Source organism: Lagenorhynchus albirostris, chromosome 9, assembly GCF_949774975.1.
Source record: "Lagenorhynchus albirostris chromosome 9, mLagAlb1.1, whole genome shotgun sequence".
NCBI classification, from domain to species: domain Eukaryota; kingdom Metazoa; phylum Chordata; class Mammalia; order Artiodactyla; family Delphinidae; genus Lagenorhynchus; species Lagenorhynchus albirostris.
In genome coordinates, this window is record NC_083103.1 from 36,023,803 (window position 1) to 36,044,114 (window position 20,312).

The 20,312-nt window shown below is 47.9% G+C and overlaps 1 protein-coding gene across 2 annotated transcripts in view; it reads right to left on the minus strand.

Annotated features, from left to right (window-relative positions):
* The window catches only part of NAV2 (neuron navigator 2), a 396,632-nt gene that overhangs the window by 31,588 nt on the left and 344,732 nt on the right, over positions 1–20,312 (minus strand). For both annotated transcript variants that reach the window (XM_060159528.1, XM_060159527.1), the window contains 7 exons: positions 18,630–18,682; positions 13,780–13,803; positions 13,592–13,666; positions 8,691–8,774; positions 8,189–8,300; positions 6,500–6,645; positions 3,587–3,759 (listed from right to left, as the gene is read on the minus strand). In XM_060159528.1, coding sequence (XP_060015511.1) covers positions 3,587–3,759; positions 6,500–6,645; positions 8,189–8,300; positions 8,691–8,774; positions 13,592–13,666; positions 13,780–13,803; positions 18,630–18,682 — 667 coding nt within the window. The remainder of the gene's footprint in view (positions 1–3,586; positions 3,760–6,499; positions 6,646–8,188; positions 8,301–8,690; positions 8,775–13,591; positions 13,667–13,779; positions 13,804–18,629; positions 18,683–20,312) is intronic.

Sequence of the window (20,312 nt, forward strand, 5' to 3'; positions counted from 1 at the left end):
CATCATTAGCATCAATCACTCATTCCACCTAATATCTGAACGCCCGCGAAACAGGCCACCTACCTCCATGGAGCTTCAGCTGTAGACTGGGGGGCGGGGGCAAAGAAAAAACAACCAAGGAAAAGCTCCACGGCAGGTGGCGATATTTGCAGTGGTGAAAAATAAAACGGGAAGGGGGCTGTTGGGAGTGCTGGCTGGTGGTGGGGTGTTTTAGGCAAGGTGCCTAGGCCAGGCCTTACTGATGGGGTAGTAACACTGAGCAGAGGCCTGGAGGAAGTGGATCTCTGGGGAGGAGCACACCAGGCAGAGGGCACAGAAAGGGCAAAAGGCCCGGGAGGTGGGGGTGTGAGTGGCCAGTTCAAAGAACAGGAAATGGGCCAGAGCAGCTGGTGGAGAGCGTGGCCGTCAGCCTCTTCCATGGTCTCCCTCCTCCACTCCTGCCCCACTATGTCCCTGACCCCCTGAACGGAGACTCCCACCTTTGTGAAGCTAATTCAGATGATCTCACGCTCCTGCTGAAAACTCTCCAAAGCCTACTTCTCACACAGGACATCAGCTGCAAGTTCACCTTGGCTTCAAAGCCTCACATGGCCCGGGCGCCGCCTCTGCATGGCCGGCCTTCCTTCTCACCACTTTCTCATGTGCCCGTGACGCGGCAGCCAGGCTGGCTAGCCTCCCCTTTCTCAGACACACCGGGCCTGCTTCTGGGTTCTGTCGGGACGGCTGCCCTGCTTGCTGGCAGGCAGAGTCGGCCACGGGTTTACGATGGCCCACCCCCTTCCCCTCCCGGGCACACTCATGTCACGTCTTCCCGCCAAGGTCGGAAGCCCTGCTCAGTGGACGGTGGGAAGAGGCCTGGTCCACAACACACGCCTGCAGGGCCTCCACACTCTCTCCCCCCTGCCGCTTGCTGGCTGGACACTCAGCAGAGGACATGGGCCCGCGGGACAGAGGGAGCCTCGGTGCCGGCATCACCACACGGCAGGCCGCCTGCCCATGAGGGTTATCTGCGTTGGGTCTGGAAGGAAGCAGAGACCGACAGTCGCAGGTAAAGGCGCTGACCTTTGTGACTGAGTTTGTCACAGCAGCTAGTGTTGCCAAAGAGAACTAACCAAGGGTTCTTCCTGGCACACAGATCTCGGCTGAAACGTCATCTCCTCAGAGGGGCCTTTCTGGACTACCCCGTCCGCAGTTGCTACCAAGGTGCTCTGTATCCTAACACACTGTTTCCGTTCCCAGCATGAACCCTTGGCACTATCTGATTCTTCTAGTTTATCCAGATTTCTGTGCTGAATGCCCGTCTCTCCCCCTGACATACAGGGTCTACACTGGAGTTGGGACGTGATTGTCTCGTACACTGTCACCGGAGCCAAGAACAGCGCCTGGTACGGTGCAGATGCCAGGAGATGCAGCTCTACCGTGTCACGTCCCCGTAGTCCCTAATCCCCAGGGTGGTTAATATTCTCTTTGGTCTCTCCAGAACCGTCTTGGGTAGTGTCCTGCTCACACAGGCTGGCATATGAGAAGTTTATACCAATACATAAAGAACAGATGAAGAGTTCCTTTTTCTTCTGGCCGGGAAACGAACAACTGGATTGAGATGCTCTGGGAGGATGGCAGGTGAGTCACGGGCAGCTCGTCCTTTATTTACCTCTTGGGCACTCTTCAGGTCAAACAGGACTCACGCTCCTGAACACCGGTCTAACCCTCACACCAGCACACGGGGCCTCGGGCGGGCACTGCACTCCAGCGCTCAGCACTGGGGTTTCACCCTTGCCCAGAGTGGACGCGCCCGTCCGCACAGCCTCCCCCTTACCAGGGTGCTCCCCGAGAGAAGAGGAGCTGCTGACCTAAGTAAAGCAGACACCCTGAGAAGGCCATGCTTCACTGGTAGGTGGGTTCATAAAAAAGTCAGGGCTCTACGCTCTGTCTCCTTGCACTGCCTGTCCTGTGTGCAGTCCGGGCAGGCGACGTGCTACAAAGGCCTGGCCCACCCTCTTGCCGGCGTTCCCTGCACCCATCTGGTGAGCTGGCTTTGGGGACGCGGGTGCAGGCCGCTGTCTTCTGCGGGCGGGCTGAGTGGCGGAGTGGACCTGGGGATGGCGCCAGACCTGACCTCCTGAGATCGGAAGGAGGTTGCCCTGCACGCACAGGATCTGAGCCGGCCCTCACGAGCACTCAGCGATGCAGATCCCATTTTCACCAGTGAAGAAACTGCGGTGTCTACCACTACCCCCACCCCCTCGTCCAATCCTAGCTCGCTGGCTGTTCTGACCCCGGCCACAGCGGTCCTCTTTCCCCAGGCACTGTCTTATCTCGCAGAAACTGCCTTTGCAGACCACCTGAGCTCTGGTTCCTCTTTCACTCCTCGCCTGGTTATGCCAAGGGCTCTGATGGAACTCAGCCCTAGCCCTGATTGCCCTATTGCAGTGGCAATCCTTTTCACCGCTGCAGGGAGTCAGCTGTGCCACCTTCTGAGCAGACACCTGGGTCCCCGCCTGTCTGTCCCAAGCCATTCCTGACCTCTTTCTAGATTCTCGGCCTCATGTTTTGAGATGGGGCCCTGATGGAACAGTGCTCAATGGGTGCTCGGTGGAAAGCACGGGAGGTTGGCTGGGCAAGAGGAGATGACTCTTCCCTTCTGTGTACCCCTCTGCCAAGGGCAACAGCAGCTAAGCTAAGGCCAAGGGAGCAACTGCCCGTCTCACTCACCCAGCTGTGTTCCCAAAGGGCTCTGTACAAACTGACTCATTTACAGTCGACTGGGAGAGTTCATGGTGATGAATCACTCGACGAAATATAGAGCCCTTTGGTAAAGAGAATCGCCACTGAATTGCTCTGTTTTTTTAAAGTCTTATTTCTGAGTGCTGACCTCAGAGAAAGAGTCAACACCAAATGTCGATCAAAGAAGAAAAGTATAATCTCTCTAAGCCCCGTCACCCAAGTGAACCAGAATTTCAGCCCAAACTGCCAACACTTATACCATCATCTCCCTGTCAGAGCACAACGGCTGTTGTGCTCTTCACATCCACTTATCTTGTTCAATCCTTAGGATAGGATAAGGAGACAACCATTATCCCAATTTGACAAAGAAATGGAAACAAAGAGAGGTTAAGCCGTTTGCCCAAGATCAGCCAGCTAATTATTAATTAATTAATTAATTATTTGCAGTACGCGGGCCTCTCCCTGTTGTGGCCTCTCCCACTGCGGAGCACAGGCTCCAGACGCGCAGGCTCAGCAGCCGTGGCTCACAGGCCCAGCCGCTCCGCAGCACGCGGGATCCTCCCGGACCGGGGCACGAACCCGCGTCCCCTGCATCGGCAGGCGGACTCTCAACCACTGCGCCACCAGGGAAGCCCCCAGCCAGCTAATTATGCACACCGATGCCAGCAGAACAGAAACTCGTTTCCTTTCTCTTTTAAACTCTCTGGTCCTAAAACACCGAAAGAATATGCACGGTCTTACGAGTGCAAGACACAAAGGACCCCAAGGAACGTAGCAGGACTCCAGCCATTCCTGCTAGAGAGGGTTCCCAGGGGCCAAAGATGACGTCTGACCCGAGTGACCCCGGCAGACAGAGACTTACAGAGAATTGGAGTGAGAGTTCCTCAGCAGGGGAGTGGAGCCCATGGGACCATTGTGTGGTAACTTTGGTGAGGAAGGCAGAGAAGAATCCGTCATCTCCTCAATGTCTGAATGAGAGGATGCCGACTTGGGGGACTTCTTCTTCCCGAAGGCTTGCTTGAAGGAGCTGCGTAACTGAACACACAAGACCGTCAGCCTGGCAGGAGCTGAGACCCCTTAGGCCTCGGCAAAACGGAGACATGCAGAGTGAACAGCAAATTACTTCTCCCACGCTTTCCCCCCAGCAATGAAAAAGGTTCCCAACAGCTCTCTCAAATCAGTGCATTAAGGGAAGAAGAGTTATCTGGTGTCGACAGCTCAGGGGACTGGACCTGTGGATAACATTCCATGCCTACTCTTGGCTCAAGACTAGATGCCAACAGCAGGACAGAGCCTGGCTCAGCAGATGGGTGTCGAGAGGAGGAGGTGACACAGCAACAAAGCGGGGTGCTCAGACACGGTGACGGATGCAGATGAGGTTAGTCATATCAATGGATGGGTTAGCTTGGTATCTGATATTCACATTGGTCTTGCTTACCTCATTGACCTGCCAGAGAAAACGCAAGCAAAAATGGGGAAGGGGAAGGAAAAAAGACAATTTTTAACAGAGAAAGCCAGTGACAGGGAAAGCTTCGGACTTTTCAGACATGACATGGCTAATCATAAACACCATACAGAGAGGAGGTTTCCGGTAGGATCAAGAACCTTTCAAAGCATTAAGGGCATCCTCCTCTATTATGGAAGGAGAGGAAGAGAGAGTCTGGAGGCCCCTATAATCCGAGCTCTGCAAGCTTCTCTGTCTGGTTGAAATGACTGTCCCACCTTCCTATACTCCTCACTCTTTTCCGGCCTTTTGTCAGTCATCTCTAAGCCTTATTATTATTATTATTATTATTTTTTTTTTTGGCATGTCTTCTTTTCTTGGCAAGCGTAGCTTCTTTGCTGCACTGGTCCCAACATGGCTGCATAGCTCTTTGATATGTACACTTAGGAGCTGCTGCAGTCCGTCTATACACGTAATATGATAAAAGCAGAAAATTAGCTGTCTCGCTTCTTGCTCAAAAAAATGATATTTTAAAGAAATGTATTAACCATATTGGGGAAAAGGAACTGGTATATCAGATTCCCCAAACCATGAGATGGATCTGAAAATTCTAGGGAGAACATAAAGAATGTAAAGTGCGAGGTCTGCTCTGAAAGCCATGATAAGCTTGTATTTTTCTAAGCCAAAAAATAAAGTTTCATTTTGAAAAATGTCTCTTAAAAAGTAATTTCCTTTTTCTAAAGTCTTTTTTCTCCTACTGAAAACGTATTCTGGACAATTTCTTAGCCATTGTGAAATTCAGAAGATGGGCCATTCTGAAATAATGGGAATTGTCTCCCATCAACGTTTCACCCATAACAATCTGCATGTCCAGCTTGTGGGCGAGTCTGGATCCCATTTCTCTCCCATTTCCTACTTATGGCCGTATTTCCAGAGAGTAGTCATAGAAAGAGAAGGATCTGGTATACATCAACCTAAATCCTTGACCTCAACCTCTGGTAAAATGCTCGGATTAGAGCAGATGATAAAGATTAGACAAAAGCAAGCTCTGGGATTCCCTGAGGGTGCCAATTATCCACCCTCCCCAATTGCACCGGTGACCAAGAGTGGTCTTAAAATAAACAAGTTTTATTTCCTGAATTAAAGAAAATGGATAATCATGATTTTTCATAGAAAATAATTCTCATCACTTTGATAATTAAATCAGACCGTATTTATCAACAGCACATTAGAAACATGAGTTAATTCTGTTGGTTTAAGTCACAGCAAATGAGTTGACTAAAAGCCATTAGTAACATAAGGAAAAATTTCATCGGAACCATGAGAGGACCACACTGAACTGGCCTTTCGGCTTGCCTCCGATGCGAGCCATCAATAAGCAAAATGACGAAATCCTCAACTCCTCCATCAGGAGACCTTGCCACCCATCCAAGATGACACAAGATGAGGGGGAAGTGCATGGAATGAATGAGGACGATGAAGCTACTGTGAAAACACGATGCTGTCAGCATGGACAAACGGGGCCTTGTGAGTCCTGGCCAACTTCAGATCAACCTGGGGTGTCCCTGCACTGAAGTCGGCGGGCAGCAAACTGACTGTCACAGCCCTGACAGCAGAACTAAAAACTGGGTGGGGAGAGGGGAGTGGAATTTCCCAAGAAGAATGGGAAAAACTGTTCAAGAGGCCACTGTACAGAAGGCCAAGTAGCTCGATGGGATTATGGAAACATGGAGAAACACTGCACTGGACACTGGTTCTATTATATTTGCCATTTTGAGGTATGATCCCCCACCCCCCGCCAATTTAGAACCGCTCACTAACTGCTAACAACTCCATTATGAAGCTTTTACTTACAGCAAATGGTCAAAAACATTTCAAAGACAAGGGTGGGTGATTTAATGCTATCATAGGCAATTATGTAAATAAATAGATAAGGACTACGGTTAATGATGGGATAACTAGTGATACATATTCCAAAAACTACTTTGGAACTAAGGAAAAAAGCACTTAAGAGTAACTTCGCTCTAGTAACTGGAACTCTGTGGCCAGCCTATGATTAGGAAGAAATGACACACATGAAATGAAAGATGAGTGCTTCACGTAGTCTCATGAAACAGAAAAACTACAAAGAGGCAGTTATTTCATAAATCCTAGGGTTTGACTGAGCACCACACTGATTTTAGTAGAAACCTGTCCACAAGCCACTTCTCTGGATTGACTCCCAAAGGTCTATGTTGTGAAGTTAAGAGCTAGCCTGGGCTTTATCTGCGGCACACCGTTTCCAAGCCTGACTCTGCTAGTGCCCACGAGAGTCTTTGGATGCACACTTACCCAATTCTTTCTCTTCTTCTTCTTTGAATCACTCTCTATGTTGCTGCCCACGCTGGAGTGACTGGTGGCACTGTTGATGCTGGAGACGCTGTCGGAGGAGTGCTGTCTGCGGATACGGAGGTCTGCGGACTGGGAGGTACCATTTCCTGGAGACCCAAGGCAGGACATCAGGAGCTGCTGACTGGAGCCCCTTCCTTTGCCCCAGGATTTACACCTAAATCCACACACCCAAGGACTAGGAGCTATTTCCCATTAGACATCACCTTCTGTTCCGCAATGCTGGGTTTTTTTTAATTAAAAATTTTTTTTTTTTTTTTGCGGTACACAGGCCTCTCACTGTTGTGGCCTCTCCCGTTGCGGAGCACAGGCTCCGGATGCGCAGGCTCAGCGGCCATGGCTCACGGGCCCAGCCGCTCCGCGGCATGTGGGATCTTCCCGGACCGGGGCCCGAACCCGTGTCCCCTGAAGGCGAACTCTCAACCACTGCGCCACCAGGGAAGCCCCCCGCGATGCTGGTTTTAAGGTCCCTGTGTAGCTGAGTGCCACGCCCTCTTTGGTCAATTAAAGGAGGGCTCTCTCCACTTTACAAAACAGAAGTCAGGGGAGCCTTAGAGAACCCCCCCACACTCACTCTTTTGAGCTAAAATGCGTCTGTGAGTGGCGGCAATAGTCATCTGTGTCGTGAGAGCCCCTCCTTTGCTCTCCCCGCTCCTCCCGCACCAGCCTTCTTTCATGCCCTTGGACATCCCAAGCCCATGTCCTCTCACCACCTTACAGGTGCCATTCTCTCTTCCTGGGATGCTCTTCTCCCTCTGCTCTGCCTGGCCAGCTCTTGCCATTAATCCTTCCCACATCACCTCTAGCCTCGCTTTCCCAGGAGGTCTGACGTTTGAGATAACAGTGGTACCAGAAATAACACTGCCCAGAACGGTAGTGAGACCAAAACAAAGTTTGCAGGCAGTGTTCCTCACAATCACAGAACCACCGTGACAGCCCGGTCTCTAAGAGCACTGGTTTCAGGGGCAGACTTGGGTTCTCGTCCCATTTCTGTTTCTCACACTCTGTGGCCTCAGGATGGGACTCTCGCCTCTAAAATTCAGTGCTCCCCTCAGTACAGTGTGGAGGACCAGCATTGCACTTGTAAGCGTGTTGTGGAGAGAAAATGGAATAATGAAATCATGTAAACACTGAGTACAGTGCTTAGAACATGGTGAATGTTCCATAAATGTTAACTCTCACCATTACTTTTCTATCGGTTCTCTTAATATCATTTTCTGGACGTAACTCCTCCTCATGCCCATATCTCCCCCCACCACCCAAGTAAGATACACAAGGACAAAGCAATCCTTCTAGAATATTTTCTGGGACAAATGAGAGACGAACCCCTTTCAGGCTGTCCCAAGTCCATATGTAAATATCAAAGCATTAGTGAAGTTAAGGCTATGAAATACTTTGACACTTTGCCAACAGAGATATATTTTCTTCCATTTTGAGATACGTCAGAGAAGAAGATGAGCTGGAATAGCTGTTTTCCTAGAGGCTGGAAGCAACTGGATTAAGTGCCTTCTAGGACCTGTCCGACTGACATGGACACCCACCCTCTGGCAGGGAGGTTGCATCATATATTGTCAAGGGAGGGTTCCTAAGGGCAGGCAGGTCGCTGGTCTGAGGCTGTTTCTCTCCCTTTACCTTTGCAGTTGAGCTCTGGGGTGTTAATTACCCCATTAATGGCCGCCTGGGCAGCTGCGTTCTGTTTCTTCAGCAGCTCAATGGTTTTTCTTAACTCATTCAGTTCTGAATCCTGAGGAATAGAAAAGAACAGTGGTCATCCCCAAATCATTTTGTACCGAGTTCAGCTGAAGTACAACTTAGCGTCAGCTTAGAGGAGGGTAGAGAATGGAGGAGTTGCAGGAAACCTTTGTCTCAAACATTAGGTTGAATCAGTTTTTAACAGGCACATGTGGGTACATCAACGCAGAAGGAATAGGACTCAGATCTGTTGCCGATGCAGTTAACTGCCACTCCATCTAGGTCATGTTTTCACTCAGCAGACCTATTCTTTCAGATTCAATTCCAACAGTCCAACAAGCACACTAAAACCTATACAACTCTCTGGAATAAAAGAGAATAATGTTTTTAGGTTTGCTGTTAATTCCAAGCAGGGAGGGAAGAAGCATTCTTTCTGCTTTACCTTCTGCTCGGCCGTCATGGTCAAGCTCTGGAGCCTGATTGTCATGTTTCCAAGACTCTGTTCAAAGGCCGCCACAAGGTGAGCCTGGAGGGGAAAGACACATTTCCCTTCAGTTACATTATCTTGCAAGGTAGGAGTGCCTGAAGGGTGCCAGGCCTCCAAGACAGAAATCCAACTGGAGCCACGTGGGTGGGCTAACCCGCGACTTCTTCAGTCTCTTGAGCTCCACCTCGCACCACTCTCTGGGATCCAGTTACTCTAGACTTTCACGTCCTTCACGCCCCGTGCTTCTTCCCACCTTAGGGCCTTTCTGCATGCTCTCCCCGCTGCCTGGAATGCTCTTCTCCCAACTGCCTCCCTAACTGATTTTTACCCATCCTTCTCAACAGACCTCAGCGCATGCCTTCAAGACACCCCCAGATGGGGTTGGTTCCCACCTATTCACTCTCACAAGCACACTGGACCGCACTGTGGTATCACAGTCAAACACACACACACTCTTGTGATGCTGATTGACGCCAGTCTCCACTACACTGCAGGATGACCCTTTGTTCCCCAAGCACCAAGCTCATAGTAGAGCCTCACGGTGAGCGTGTTCGTAGGGTAAATGAACAAAGTGGTTGGCAGATGTTGCTTGTTATAATCCTGGTTAATAAAAAAGCCACCGAAAGGCCCATCTGCTACCTCCTTAGAGAACCTGCCCACTGTTTTCCCTGGAGTTATGACTTTCCCTGGGGCTCCCCTGCACTTTTGTATCCCTGTTAGAAGACAGCATCAGACACACCATTATTTTACATTTTACAAAGACAGTTTTCGAAATGCCGCCAATTATAGTTGAAATATGCATCCAATTTTCAGAGATGTGAAAAACATGAAAAAAATATATACCATAGAATTGAGAAATGTGAGGCTTCCCTATCTGCCTCCCTTTCTCTGAAACCCTCTTCAAGGGCAAGATGCAACTCTGTCCCCCAACACTAAGCCTTTTTCCTTCTTCCACAGAGCAGCAGGTGAAATATTAGTTAGTTGACCTAGGATCCTGATAATATTGTTAAAACCAAGAATAAAGAATGGACAACTCATCTAATCCTACTGGCCTCAGTTTCTTCATCTGTAAAATGGAAGCAATATCTATGTTCCTCCCAGGGTGATAGTGAGCACTGAATGAAACAAGATAGTTGAAAATGACCTATAAACTGATAAGGAATTGCAAAACACAGGAATGACTAGAGACTGCAGGGAAAGGAAGGGTTTTGGGACTGAGAAAGTGACAGAAGATTCTATGAGAACACAGGTGTGGAGACATCAAGAAAGGGTTCTAGGAGCGGGTGGGTCGATACACAGAAGGTCACAGGAGGAATCAGAAGGACCAGCAAGATACTTGAGTCTTGGGAGAAGTGAGATCTGATGGTTCTGGAAACTTCTAGAGGAAAAGGTGACTGATGCACAGAGTGAAGAAGACAAGGGTGGGCGGGGAGCCGTCACCCTGTGCTGTGAGGAGGGTCAGGGTCAGTGGACATTTCAGTCTGAGGAGAGACGTGACGGGTGAGTGAGAGGCCTCGGTTACTGGACTTCATCAAACAGGGAGATGGAGGATAAGACATCTCTAGGATCAAGTGCTGAGTCTCTTTTCCATTGGCCAGGGAGCAAGGGCACTTGAGATAGAAATGTTAAGTGGACTGGCCAGCTTCTTTCTGATTGCATGCTCTCTCTTTATTAAAAATTGAGAAAATTTTATTTTAAATTAGCATTTTAAAATAAAGAGATATGCTTTAGTTTGCCGGGGACAATGTGGCAGAACAAAAGCCAACCAATTCGAGACACTCACAAAGTGAATGAATGAAGCCAGGACACGGATGTGAGAAAGAATGACTGCTACCCTTGCATTTCAAAGGAATGACAAGGTCCAATTTAAATGACAGAATTTCCATTTATTTCAATTCTCGTTTGATTGCCCCAAGATTCTATTTGTGGGCACTCAAAATTTCTCTTCAGTTAAAAACAAAAGCAAAAACCTGACCCCATGAAGACTGCTATCAAGAGAGTGTTTTTGCAACTCAAGAAGGAACCACATTTGCTCTGAAGAACCAGAGGACTGCATTTTGCTAGTGAGCAAAAGGACTGACTTTGTGTCACGATCTCGATTATGAAAATATGGGCCAGGAGGCTGGTTTAGAGCCGCACAACAGCCTTCTCAGCAAGCAGCAATCTCGTATTCCCAGGAAAACAAACACAAGTGGTATAAAAACACTCAGAGAAGGTGGCTTTGAGTAGTTTGTCCTAGAAAAACAAACACAGCTTGGCCTGCAAGAAAGATGGCAGACAGTAAAACACGTTAGCACCGCTGGCAGTGTGTGGCAAGACTAAATGTTTACTTTAAAACAATACTGGGACTTCCCTGGCGGCTCAGTGGTTAAGAATCCGCCTGCCAATGCAGGGGACACAGGTTCGAGCCCTGGTCCGGGATGATCCCACACGCCACGGAGCAACTAAGCCCGTGTGCCACAACTACTGAGCCTGCGAGCCACAACTACTGAGCCCACGTGCCACAACTACTGAAGCCCATGCGCCTAGAGCCCGTGCTCTGCAACAAGAGAAGCCACAGCAATGAGAAGCCTGCGCACCACAACGAAGACTAGCCCCTGCTCACCGCAACTAGACAAAGTCTGTGCGCAGCAACGAAGACCCAACGCAGTCAAAAATAAATTAATTAATTTAAAAAAAGAAAAGAAAAAAGAAAACAATACTGGATTCAATAGCTTTTGTGAAGAGCAAAACGTACTTCTGAAATAATAATAATATGTGAGAGATCTCATTCTTCTCGATCAGAGAGGACAGTTCCAAATGGCCCAATGTAAGGTCCCTTGGGGAAGCATGAGGTCACTGGAGGAATTCATCCAAGTTCATTGATAAGTAAATTACTTACTCTTTTTTCATTAGTAAGGGGCAGCCATTGGCAGCTGTAATTCTTAACTAGGGGAGTAGCTCCAAATCACTTGCTGTCAAACCTCACATGTTTCGAGGAGACCCCTGGCTCACCGGGTCTGGGGTAGGTGCTGGATTCGAATGCACGCCTCTGGTTACTGAGATGAAGACTACCCACAGGAGAATACCTCTGCCCTCTCAACTAGGCTCTAAGCCTCAAATTTCAGATCTAACATCAATTTCTGATCTTCTTTGGATAGAGTTACCGATGGAGGAAGAAGTCAAGAAAATAAAGGATTATAAAACACACAGTAGGGCTTCCCTGGTGGTGCAGTGGTGGAGAGTCCGCATGCCGGTGCAGGGGACACGGGTTCGTGCCCCAGTCCAGGAAGACCCCACATGCCACGGAGCGGCTGGGCCCGTGAGCCATGGCCGCTGAGCCTGCGCGTCCGGAGCCTGTGCTCCGCAACGGGAGAGGCCACAACGGTGAGAGGCCCCCGTACCGCAAACAAAAACAAACAAACAAAAAAACCACACAGTAGCCTAGTATATTAGGGTTTTGAAAAAAAACCCAAAGATTTCCAGAAATGTAAGAGAGCTCGGGAGAATGAATAGTTATGGATAGTTACCAATTATTGAGCCTATAATCAAGGTCAAGCACTGTGCTAGGTACTTCATGTGCAGACGTTAAAGTGAAATGGAAAGTTTCCTTGAGTAGACTCAGGCTCAAGCCAGGAATTATGTGGGCAAAAGCTGCAGCTAAATATTAATTACCTCCCTGGTCCAAAGAAGACAAGCTTTTGAAGTTGCTTTTCATTTTAACAGCATGCTGGGAGTCACGCAGGTGGCTTTCTGACAGGCTCACACACACGGATATGTGATCTCAAGCTGGGTTGTGCGCTCCCAAGCAGGAAGCCCTGCCTCTGAGGCATCTCAGCACCTTCCAAAACCTCAGGCTCTGCCTTCTGAGCCTCAGCCCTCGCCAACTCACGGCTCTGCGGGCTCCTTTATAGACTGATCTGACGGGGTAGGAGATCTCTGCCTCTACTCTGACCCCTCACATCCTATAACCACACCACAGTCAGGAAGCTGACTTAACCACCTAACAGCTGAGAGCCTCCATGATGTGGCCTGACCCTTGCCTTTCTTCGATGCCTCCCTCCTTTCCACTTCCTTCCCCCCTCCACCCCAGCCTCTTCCCCACATCCAAGCCATAGATTCTAATTACACTGAGCTATTTATAGCTTCCAAATGCACCGTGGGCTTTTGCACGAATTACTCTGGTTAGAATGCTGTCCTTCCCATGCATCCTCCCCTACACAGCATTCATCAGATGTCACCTTCTCCAGGAAGCCTTTCCTGACTTCTTCCAGCCCCACCAAGACTGATCTAGGTGCTCCTCCTATATATTCCCGCAACCTTCACCCTTTATTGCTATCACAACAGCTATCATGTTATAGCAAAACTGTTTTGTCTCTCTGCTGTACCAGACAAAGAACACTAAGATGACAGTGATTGTGCCTGCTTTGCTGTTGAACCCACAGTACCCGGGGCATAGTTGGCACTCAAACGGTTGCTGAATTGAACGCCAGTTGGCAGTGCCTCCTGAACACGTACTTGTGTATATTATCATTACAGAGCAGTCAGCTATTTACTGTGGAGCCTTAGACTTTTTTTTTTTCTCTTAACGTGAAAATTTTCAGAAAGAGAAAGGGAAATGAACATTTCTGAGCACTTAATCTATTTCAGGTACTGATCACATGACACCCCTGAGAGCTAAACATTATCATTCCCCAACACACAGATGAGCAAAGGCAGGCTCAGAAGTTAAAGAATTTGCCCGAAGCACAATGCCAGTAAGTGTCAGAGCTGGCACTCACACCCACGATGCTGAAGTCTATGTCCTTTTTATTACACCACACTGCTTCTATAATGCTCAGAGGTAGCAATGGCTACCGCCCTGGGTCTGTACTCACATTTGCTGTCAGCTGGGTGGTCAAAGCGGAAACCTTCTCCTGGGAGGCATCCAGCTCCCGCCGTAGTTTGCGAATCTAAAGACGACAGGGCACAGAGTTACTTGCTTTGGGAGTCTACTTACAGGATGAGCTGGGAGAAATAATTGATAATAGCGAAAGACGAAATCAACTAGCCAACTCTTCCTTACCTCTGACTGGCATTTTTCTTCTGGCTGTAAAGAAAAACAGAGACGAAATTAGACCAGTTGAGGAGCTAAGAACAGTATAATCCTGCCTACAGGGAGTACCATATTTGGACACTTACAGCAGTCTTAAAGATTTATTAGTTTCTTTCCTGATGGACTTTTCTGGATAAAGTGGTTCAATTAATATGACCAATCAGAAAGGCCAAATACGAACAGCACATTATTTTAAGAAATGAGAAAGAATTAGGAAATACGCTCCTGTTTTGGTTGTGAGGAGCCCCCTGTCCCCATGTGGAGATGACGACAGGGAGAAGCTGTGATGAGAAGGGGGTACGCTAGGGCAGAGTTGCCAGATTTAGCAAATAAAAAAACAGAACACCCAGTTAAGTTTGAATTTTTTTTAGTTTAAGTATGTCCCATGCAATATTGGGGACATACTTATAGTAAAAAATTATACGTTGTTTACCTGAATTTCAAATTTAACTGGGCATTCTGTATGTAATCTGGCGATCCTACCTGGGAGGCAGGGAGGACGGCTCATAGATTAATTCTGCCCCGTTTTATCCCTCCCTCTCATCTCCCTAGGGCACTGAAGCAGCAGGTCAGGAAGGTTCCTGAAGTGGGGGGGGGGGGCTGGGAACCCCTGTCAGCCAGCCTGGTGACTCCCCAGGTTGTAAGGACGAAGGTGGCCTGTCCCTTCCTGCTGCTCCATCTCTAGTCCCCCAGTTACCTGTGACCCTGGGGAGTAAAGAAGAAGCCTGTAGGCCCTCTTACCGGCAAAGCCTTCCATACTGGGCCCTGGGTCTGGGGTGTCACAGCAGTCGGCCGGCCAGAGACTACGAGCTACCTACCTCTTCCCATAGGGGGAGCCCACATGGGTTGGGGGGATCTGCAGCAGGGGGAACTATTCCTTCTCTCTTCTGGGGTTCCCGGGGGGGGTCCATAAATGAAGAAACCCCCAATCCTCCCCAACTGCCTCCGCAAACACGCCCTTTCTTGGAAATATTGGAAGTGTTCCTGCCCTTCTCTCCACACCCCACCATTTGCACTTCACTGGGGTGGAACAGTGACTTGGGAGCCAGGTAGGTGAGTGAAAATCAGGAAGGACCCTGTTTTGTCCTTGAGTCCTCTATGTGTGTCCTAATCCAATTTCACTAGTGATAAACCCATTCTTTTAAAAAGTCAGCATCTGGTTTCTGGTTTCTACTTCTCGATTAGTTCAGGATGCAGAAGGGTATGATTCATTAGGCCCCGTAGTCCCTATATCTAACAGCTGGGACAGGTGGGTAGCCCTTTCCTGTTTGACCGCCCTTCACGTCCTGCTGCTCCCACCGCCCTCACTCCTGATCCTGCCCCAGAAAGCCCTCCCTCCAGGCTGGCTTCTAACAGCAGTAACTAATTGTTAGGTACACTGGGGCCAAATCAGTTAATCCTTGCAGTAACTCCACAAAGTAGGTTTGTATTCCATCTGAGGCTCAGAGAGGTTAGATATCTTGCCTAAAGTCACACAGCTGGACAATCTCCCCATCTAAGAAACACTTTCGGGAGAAGGTGTGGAGAAGTCCTCAGGGCTTACTCTTCCCTCTCTGATAATATTCAGCCACCCCTCTTTGTCTGTCCGTCTGCCTGTTCATCAATTCATCCCCACCACCATCAGATATTTATTGATTTCTAACTAACAGTGTCAAGCACTGTTTTAAGAACCTGGGATACATTTGTGAACATGACCAAGTCCCTCACATCTTATGTTGCTTACGTTCTGGTAATAATAAGTAGCATTTTATTGAACACTTACTATATGCCAGAGACGGTTCCAAGCACTTGACATTCATTATTCATTTAATCCTCATAACAACCCTTTCAGAAGGTACTGATATAATTTACTCATGGCGACAGCTGATAAGTGATAGAACTGGGATTGGATCCAAGGTAGTCTGGCTCCAGAGCCTATGATCTTAACCAGCACTTTCTCCTGCTCTGACTATAGCGACATTCTCCTGGAGGCCTTCCAGAAATAAGGCCCTGGCTTCTGAGTCTGATCCAAAGGAGAAAAGTTAATGGTGATAACGTCACAGCTATCTAACGTTTGGGAGGCGAATGGAGGTCTGTTAGCAGGCTGAACCATCCACGGAGGACCAGCCCTACTTCTAAACACTTCTATCAACAGCCTTCCTTGGGCGGCTGCCACTGTCTGTCTCGGTGCCCACCTGTCTCTGGGGTTGGAATCCCGTTCTCAACAGCAGCCTGGAGAAATCGTGTGTTTTGTATCTTGCCCCAGCTGCTGCTGCTCTTCTGTACAACTGGGAACTCCAAGAGAAGCTCCGGGCCTCTCTCCACTAGGCAGTTCCCCTGGGAACTCAACTGTTGCTCCCTACCAACCAAGAAAGCCAATCTGAGGCCACATGTGGCCTCTTCAATGTTTTTCTACTCCAAGGGCCGGCCGCGACCTCTTCATGGCATTTATTTAGCATCAGGCTGTCTTTTCTTTCCTTTGGAATTAAAATCACAGGCAAATTGCAGCCAGAATGAACATTATTGAATATCTAAGAATTACAGGGATTTCGGGGGGGAGAAAGCCTACTATCATCCAATAAGAGCCTTTAAAACACTCTGGCCTTAAGCAGACTCTTTGGTCTGGGTTGGTGGCAACTTAAGAGACTCCAAGGATCTCTTTTTAGGCAACAAATACGAACTTATTTACCTTTTCATTTACAAAGGCGCCTGAGCATTTGTTTCTGAATTTCATCATCACCAAGGAGCTAATAATAGATAAGGGACCACACACCACTGCTTGGTGGTAGCAAAGTCTGGCCAGACTTGCAGTTTTCCTTGGAATTAGCATACCACTCCGTCATGAAAATATTCAAAGGTTAGAGTATTTTGTAAAAAGTCTGCAAAAGCAACTTACATTCTCAGAGGAGGCACATATAAAGAACAGTCCATGGGAACCTTTGACTCACTGACTAGTGGAATGTCAGAGGTTGTAGGGACCTCAGAGACCAATTGGCCTAGCTCCCTGAGGCCAAGGGCAAAATGGAGACCCCCAGAATAAGGAGATAATTTGTCCAAAGTCAAACAGTAAGGGAAAAACTATGAATAGGCCTCGGGTCTCCTGCTATCCAGATAAACATGGAATTAAAAATTATTATTATTATTAGGTCTTTGGTAATTTGTGAATTTGTATCAACTCAGAAAGGACAATTTCAAATTTCATGAAAACACGAACTTCAGGTCCACACACCTAGAACAAGAGCTACTGAAAGAGAGGCCTGTAGCTGTAAGAACTCCCGGTGGTTGGCGTGAAGGGGAAGCAGCCAGGAACTGCAAGTGATGGCTTCCTGCAGCTGAGTTCTCACAGGTGGAGGAGCTCGTGCTCTTTCCCTCCCAGGCTGGCTGACGCAGGCCAGCCCCCATTTTTCACTTTTCTGAATGAAAAGTGTGTTGACAGGAAACCCTGGGAACTCCCTGGGAAAACATGGGGTTTGGGCACTGAAATGTCTGCACTGCACCAACCCTGTGAAACTAGATTCCGCCCCCCACCCCCCTGCCCCCGTGCCCTCTGTGCCTCTGGCTTCCTCTTTCGGCAGCAGGCTCCTCCCTCCACCTAAACCACGCCCTCAGGGCTCAGCCCAGAGCCTGGCATATATCAATACTTGGTGCCAGTAAATACTGTGGAAGAAGTGAATCTAGGCGGAAAAGTACCAACTCTGGGCTGGTACCCATGTCACAGAGTTTCATTCTAGACGAAAGGACTCAGTAGATGCAATAGCTGATCGTTAGAAGGCCATCCCTATGCTTTCTTGGATAACGGCTTAAATAACCCCTTCCCAAGGTTACCATATATAAAGTCTTGAAAATGAAAGCCAGGACTTTGATAAAACTTCAGACAAGATGACTAGCAGAGGAAAGAGGTACTGTGGAATTGGAGGGGCAAGGTGGGTAGGAGCAGAAGAGAATGTGTCTAGGTCCTTCAAATCAGACCGTGTCAGCAACCACTGAAGTCTGTCTGCTCGCTATAGGCCTACGAAAGACAGTCAGGCCCTGGGCTCTCTGGCTTAATTCTGGGATGGTCTTTAACTTACAGGGGGCTATCTACAGTCTGTCCCACTACAGAGCCGAGACATCTGGCATTACCAAAAACTGAATTATTAAAACATCTGTCCTCCATGGAATTAAGGGCTAAAGAATTCCCAATTCCTAATTAATCAAATGTTTTTTTTCCTACAGGAATTCCCGAGTTAAAGTTTTTAAGATAGTTAAGCACAGAGCTATAAAAAGTAAGCATACTGAATAAATCCGGTACTGTATTGGATTGTTTGGCTTTTGTTCAGTAGACCTCTCACGGATGACAGCTGTCATTTACGAGAGCTTCCTCTGTGCTGCATACACTCTATTCATTGCTTTACGTGCATTCTCTTATTTCACGCAAATGTATTTTTTGAACACCTACTATATGCTAGGCCCGGTTCTAGGCACTAGGAATAAAACCAGAAAAAGTCCTTGTCCTCAAGGAATTTATATTGCAGTGAACAGTAATATTCATAACTTTAATTCTCATTACAATGCCACAAGGTAGGGGCTGCTGTCCTTTCTACTTTACAGACAAAGAAACTGAGGCAGACACAAAGTTGAAAAAGGCATCTCACACATTCTAACTAGTTACCACTCGAAGCACAATGCCACTTTAACAAAAGTCAGCTCCTGATTTATTGGTTGGTACATCAGTAACTGTTTGTGAATTTCAACCCTTGTTCCCTAATTAATTGATTCCCTTATAATGGAAATACTCTCTCTAGGAGACATGCTATTTTATTTTTGACACAGAGAGCCACACAGCATTGATTTATACTCACTGTAGAATAAATTGATGACGTGCTGGAAACCAAGGAGAGTGAGGATCCATGAACTGTTTAAAAAAAAGAAAAGATAGAAAAGGTGAACTGCACAGTTGGCTACTACGGAGCCGAAAAGGGGAAGGGAAGGAGAAACTCAGCATTAGAGGACATTACCAGGCTTGCAGCAACTTAACCTCATCTTGACCCAACCTTTCCTGGTTTGGTGACAGGTCAGTGTCAAGTAAGGAATAATTTTCTATGGGAGTCATTTCTCTATTACCACATTTTTTTTTCTTACACCATTCTATATACTACCCCTGCTCCAACTATCAAAATAACACATAATTACTAAGTTATATGTTTCAAGTACAGAGAAATGTTAAGAAGCATTTTCACTGCCATAACCTGTGTGACTCATAATTCTATTACCCAGAGGCAACTTTTACCTGCTCTGTTCCAGCATATTTTATTCCTTTCTTTTTTCTGATGTATTCCCTTAGGGTTAAGATTGGGTTGCATATATATTTTATATCCTGCTAGCAACTGCCATTTGTATAAGCAAAAAGATGAGCTGATTATTTTGAGCACAGGATGCTGGCTGTTGGCCACGGTAAATTCACTCTAGATGACCATGTGCTAGAACCTTGTTTAGAAAACATATCCACAGAAACATAGATTCTTCATTTGATTTCTATCATATCTACAAAGTGTTCTCTTTTCTGTTTGCGACTGGTATTTTGGGTACCATCCTTGTACCCTCCTCACCCCCTCCTGCCCCCAGCCAATGGAGACATTTTATTTTCTGTTTTCATGTAATTTAAACCATGGTCTTTTCCAGGACTAGATATTCTGGCTGACTTCTCTTCTTGGAAACCAGATTCTTTAATGACATTTTCTTAGTAATCTCCCAACAACTTGTTTGAAAGACAGAAATATGCCTGTTGAGACATCACAGACCTTCTAATGGGGCACGGCTTCCCTGACTGGGAGTGGAATGCCTCTACCCCACGCTGCGCTCTCACCTGCGGTCTGAGGGTGGGAGGCTGGGGAAGAACTTTCCATGTGTACTATACGGCTTTCACCTATCACCCAAGGAGTGAACTCAACTTGGATCGGCGGTTGGCAGAAGCTACCTGCCCACAGATATCCCAGCAACGGCTCAGCCGACCACTCTGGTGCCTCCACACCGTCTCCCCAACAAAGCTTCCAACCTCCCATCCTTCATTTAGGTGCTCCTATCGCACTCTGAATCCTGCACGGCTCTCTCAAGCATGGCCTGCGTGGTATTTGGCCATCTCAGAGTCTCTGCCCATTCAGTTCCTTTGGTTTAGGAAGTTTCCCACTCCTACCCATCCAAATCACCAGGATCAGCTCAAACAGCATCTTCTCCTGGAGCCCCATCTCATTTCCCGACAGCCACCGGGATGGGCTTCCTCCCTCCTCTAACCCACACAGCTCTCGGCTTGCACTTCTGGTCCTCTTCTCTCTTAGACGGTGCCAATTGCTCTGAGGCTATCCCTGCACCGTCACTCAGATCCACCCTCTTCAGCAATGCCCGAGGTTCTAGATCTTTTCCTCCTTTCTTTCTCCATCCATGACTCATCTGGCCCATGCCCCTAAAAAATCAGTTGAAGGTGTTAACGGCCAATAATGGCTTTCAGTGTTAATATGCCCACATGTTAGCAGAGGCCTCTCAGGCCC